Source organism: Euprymna scolopes, chromosome 34, assembly GCF_053919585.1.
Source record: "Euprymna scolopes isolate OS-2025 chromosome 34, ASM5391958v1, whole genome shotgun sequence".
NCBI lineage: Eukaryota > Metazoa > Mollusca > Cephalopoda > Sepiida > Sepiolidae > Euprymna > Euprymna scolopes.
In genome coordinates this window covers 4,606,443-4,611,442 of record NC_136515.1, presented here as the reverse complement: position 1 = coordinate 4,611,442, position 5,000 = coordinate 4,606,443, and the positions used below count along the sequence as shown (strand labels likewise).

The 5,000-nt window shown below is 32.5% G+C and overlaps 1 protein-coding gene across 1 annotated transcript in view; it reads right to left on the bottom strand.

Moving 5' to 3' along the window:
* The window catches only part of LOC145259043 (A disintegrin and metalloproteinase with thrombospondin motifs like), a 42,375-nt gene that overhangs the window by 22,284 nt on the left and 15,091 nt on the right, over positions 1–5,000 (bottom strand). Inside the window, exon 5 of the mRNA XM_080116670.1 lies at positions 2,933–3,114. Within this exon, the coding sequence (XP_079972796.1) occupies positions 2,933–3,114 (182 nt within the window). The remainder of the gene's footprint in view (positions 1–2,932; positions 3,115–5,000) is intronic.

Here is a 5,000-nt window from a genome sequence, read left to right as displayed (position 1 = left end):
GCTTAATTGAGGTCAGGTCGTGTACTAGATATAGAGACTTGGTTCGGGGGGGGGGGAAGAGGAGGAACAAGAAGAATATAGAGATAAGAACAAAAACAAAAATAAAGATAAAAATAAAATAAAAGGATGGGCCAAATACGTAAATGGAATAATTCGTTTTTTCCAGATTTTTCCTAGTTTCATCTCAAATCTCATTGTCAGTTTAAATCGTATTTGTTCCGTCAACTCAAGTTATATATACTGCCCATGAGGTGCTAATTAGTATTAATTTTATACGTATCTATATTTCCCTTAGAAAGGAGGATTGACATAAGGTTTAGAATATACTAATGTTTATGAGCTAATTGTGAAACCAATCCTAAGATTATTGATGGAACGTTTTATCTTTGTTTTATGATCCTTACGGTAATAGTTCAATGTTAAATAAGCTGAAACAAAGGTAATAAAGTAATGATAATACCTTACTGAAAAACGTTTAAAATCAGTAATATCCATAACATTATGCTATTTAATAATATTTAACTGGGGAAATTTTCTAATACTACATTCCAATATACACAAAGTTACCTATAAATACATGGACACATACACATATACACACACACACACACACACACACACATATATACATATATATACATACACACGTACACATGCATGCACGCATGCAATATATATTTTCACATACACGCAACCATACAGTTTATACACACATACGCTCAACTTATTCTATATATACTTACATCTAAGCCCATATATACCCACATATAACAAGTGTTCCATATATACTCAGATATATATTCCCTCATATATACAAAAAATATATTTAGATATAAAGAATGTATACCATTATTTAACACCATTAATTATAACAATAATTAGTGTAGGTAACTTACCTAAATTTATCATAGATAAGTTTTAACCCCTACACTGCTAATTTAACATTAATAAGATGAAAAGAGTGGGGTTGCGTAACTATGGTTATACAATTTAATTACCCTAGTACCAACAGGGATGACGCATCAATGGGTATAGTTCTTTCTTGTTTATATGTACGGGTCTGGAGATTACCTTACCATGGGGAATTTTTACTCCTTTTCTGGTTAGTAGATGGGGGCTGAATTTTAAATTCTTTAATTGGAAATGCTATTATAATTAGATCTTAGAGTGCAAATTACGTGTAGGAGATTTAAAGTGTAGTATGTTAATGTGCTTTTAGTAAGGCTCTACTTAACATGTGCATATATACAAAAAGAGGAAGTTATTTCATGTGTTAAAAGAGGTGATTAAGAACCTATCTTTCGAAAATGAACATTAGTATATTAGCAAAGTAATTGTTTAGATTTTAGTCAAGACTGATGTGTATTTAGTCCTTTGTTTTTACCTATTTATCATTTATACAGAGAGTGTATGTTATTTTATTTTAAGATGGCTGTATTTAAATTTTTTCTTGTGTTTACATCTGGACACTAGCTCATTCTTGGTATTTATTATGGGTTTGTTGAAGGTTATGATGTTAACTGCCTATTATTATCATTGTTAATTTAGTTAAGGATGTACTATTATTATCATTGTTTTGAGATAAATAGTAATAAAACAAGGAAAACATTCACGTATATAGGTGCATCTTCAAGCTTAATAAAAATAAGAATCTCAAACCACCTACATTCCTTCAGAAATGAAAGATCTCAAAACAATGATAATAATAGTACATCCTTAACCAAATTAATCAACAGCCTAGAGGACAAGAAAATTCCATATTCAATTAAATGGAGAATACTCAATAAATCTAGATCATATGCCCCAGGGGATAAGTTTTGCAATCTTTGTATATCCGAGGCAGTTAACATCATTAACATAACATTAATTTATTGACTTCGTAAATTGATTAATTTACGTCTAAAATTAATAAATTGATGTAAAAAATTAATTAACTGACTTCGAAAATTAATAAATTGATGTCGAAAATTAATAAATTGATGTCAAAAATTGATTAATTGATGTTGAAAATTGATAAATTGACTTCGAAATTTAATAAATTGACGCCGAAAATTGATTAATTCACATCGAAAATTTATTAACTGACGTCGAAAATTAATATATTGATGTCAAAAATTGATTAATTGACGTCGAAAATTGATTAATTAATGTCGAAAATTGATTAATTGACGTCGAATAAATGATGTCAATTGCAATGTACGGCTTTCACCCCCTTTTGTATCCCGCTTTGCATTAAGCTAATTTAAACTAAATATTGCACACATAACTACCTCTTACACCTTGCAACAGTGTTTCAAACTTCATAATGATTTGTTAATTAGTTTATGAATGAACTCTGTATAAAACTAATGCAAACATAGTAAAGTTAAAGGCGCATAACTCTCGCTTCTTTTATTTTATCCTTTAGTCCTCTCATTCCATTAGTAATTTTTCTGAGAAAAGGTGGATAATTTTAGCTCCTTAAATTAAGTGGTTTCATGTCTTGTCTGGAGAGATTTTCATTGGTGCTTGCTTATAAAAATAAGCACATATATAATTTAGAAGCATATATAAACATATATAATATACAAGCACAAAATTCATCGTGTACATAACTGGTTGTGGCTCTCTTTGCTATCCCGGATGTCAACCTACAAAAATGAACGACATACCTCTCTTTGCTGTCCCGGATGTCAACCTACAAAAATGAACGACATGGCTCTCTTTGCTATCCCGGATGTCAACCTACAAAAAATTAACGACATGGCTCACTTTGCTGTCTCGGATTTGGGAATAGCGACTATCATCTTTTCCTGTTATAGCACGGGAGACGTTGAGCAATTTGTCATTTTTATCAGCTCCGCTACACTCCTCCCTGATCTCCTGATCACGTGGCAATTTTATCAGAGTTTGTTCAATTCAAATAAGAAAAAAAAAACGCTTGCATACTTACAGCGTGCCAAAAATGCAACATGTACGCTGCCAAGTCGCGCAGATTTTTCCCTGCCTTCAAGTAAAGAGCATAGTCAATAAGAACGCAGACTTCGACGTCAATGTAAGGAACGCTGTTCCCGTGGGATTGGCGCTTAACACGGTTGCGAGTGGCGTTTCTCGCAAAATCAGGCAGTGGAATCCCTGAAAACAACAACAATAACAAAACGCATGAATTAACAGTCTTGCTGTAACATCGTTTTATAAATTTTTTAAATGCTCCAAAACTATTTAGATAAACAGAACGCATATGAGCGCGTATGAAAATATCAGAGGGATGGATGGCAAGCGATTGCATTAGCAGTAGGAGTAGCGTTTGAACGCGTATGCAAATTGGCCAGTGTGCTCGAGCTTGCGTCTGACGAAAAAGAAAAAAGGACACCATGTGATCGGTGTCGAAGGAGATAGACGTGTAAAAGGAAGGAAGAAGAAAGAGTGCGGGCGAAAAAGATGGACGTATAAGAAATGGCTGTCTACGGCCGGCGTGTAGTGGAACAGGAGCAAGAGACTTTTAAGCTGGTGTCGAGACGGAGAGGGGGCGGTAATAAACGACTGTTGTTAAAATAGAAAGAAAAATGGCGACCCAGATTTTTATTTATTTTTTATTGTTTGTTTGTTCCTGCAACATTACATTTACAGACTCGCAAAGAAAATAAAACTTTGACACAAACAGTTTAAGTGAAAGAAAAAAATTAATTATTTCGTTCGGCTTCACACGTATGTCACCGACAAGTATTTACAACACGGCACAATACGTTCTCTCTTTCTTTGTCTTCCCTATCAGTTAGCAATCCTTTGTTTTTAGCTTTAATCAGCTGTTGTGTTACAGGAATTCTCTTTGGAACTCACAGGTCGGCCGGCTTGCTTTTGAATGGGTAGGAGGAGGAGGAAACTCGCAAGCTTATCAAGCATACTTTTCAAGCGTACCTACGATTTATATTCAAATTTATTATTATTCCTCTTTTTTTAATATTTGCTTAATTCTTGGGGGCATTAAAACCTAACTGATTCGAGATGCATATGCAAGAACCATTACATAGAGTAAATTTTTTTGTTTTTGATGAATTAAGTAGTAAATAAAATGATCTTGCAGTATTAGACTTATAGTCTTCATTCTGCTATTCTGTATGCGAAGCATCAATGTCTTACACATGGTTCACCCGCCATGATGCATGTTCTTTTAATAAAAGTTTACTTATTAATGGCGCTATGTTATAGAAACCCCCATTAACATAGCGCCATTAATAAGTAAACTTTTATTAAAAGAACATTATTTAACTGTAGACACAGGTTAATTTTCTCACACCATTCAAACACCCCCTGTAATAATTAACACATAATCTCAATCAATAAATTACATAAAAACACTCATTTTATTTCTTTTACAAACTTATATTTGAATTTCAACAGATATATTTTTCCCCAATAAGAATATTAACTTACATTCATAGTTTTAAAATTACATTAACGACTATATGACGCCACTAAAATTTCTTCTCTTTAACAGCACCAGCCCTCCCCCTCCTTTTTGAATTTCCAACGTCTTTTTTCCGTTTCTCTGAAATAGAACTGCGTCACACTGTGCACGTGAAACATTTTCAAATATTTTGTACTGGTATTTTTTGTTTCTTAATCTCATTCATGCAGAGGAAGTCTCGAAATAAAGACGAAACGTTGATGAACACATAATACGGTTTGTTCCTTTTTATTTTCTCTCTCTCTCTCTCTCTCTCTCTCTCTCTCTATATATATATATATATATATATATATATATATATATATAGTAATTTATAAAATATATAAAATATATATGGCGATTAAGCTACACTGCTACGTATTGAGCACTTTTGAAGTAAATACTTAAAGCTTACGCATAAATCTATACTTTGGTATATTAAATTTATGTGAGTAAATGAAGTTATATATATATATATATATATATATATATATATATGTGTGTGTGTGTGTGTGTGTGTGTGTGTGTGTGTGTGTGTGTGTGTGTGTGTGTATACTAGCAGACCGTCTGGCGT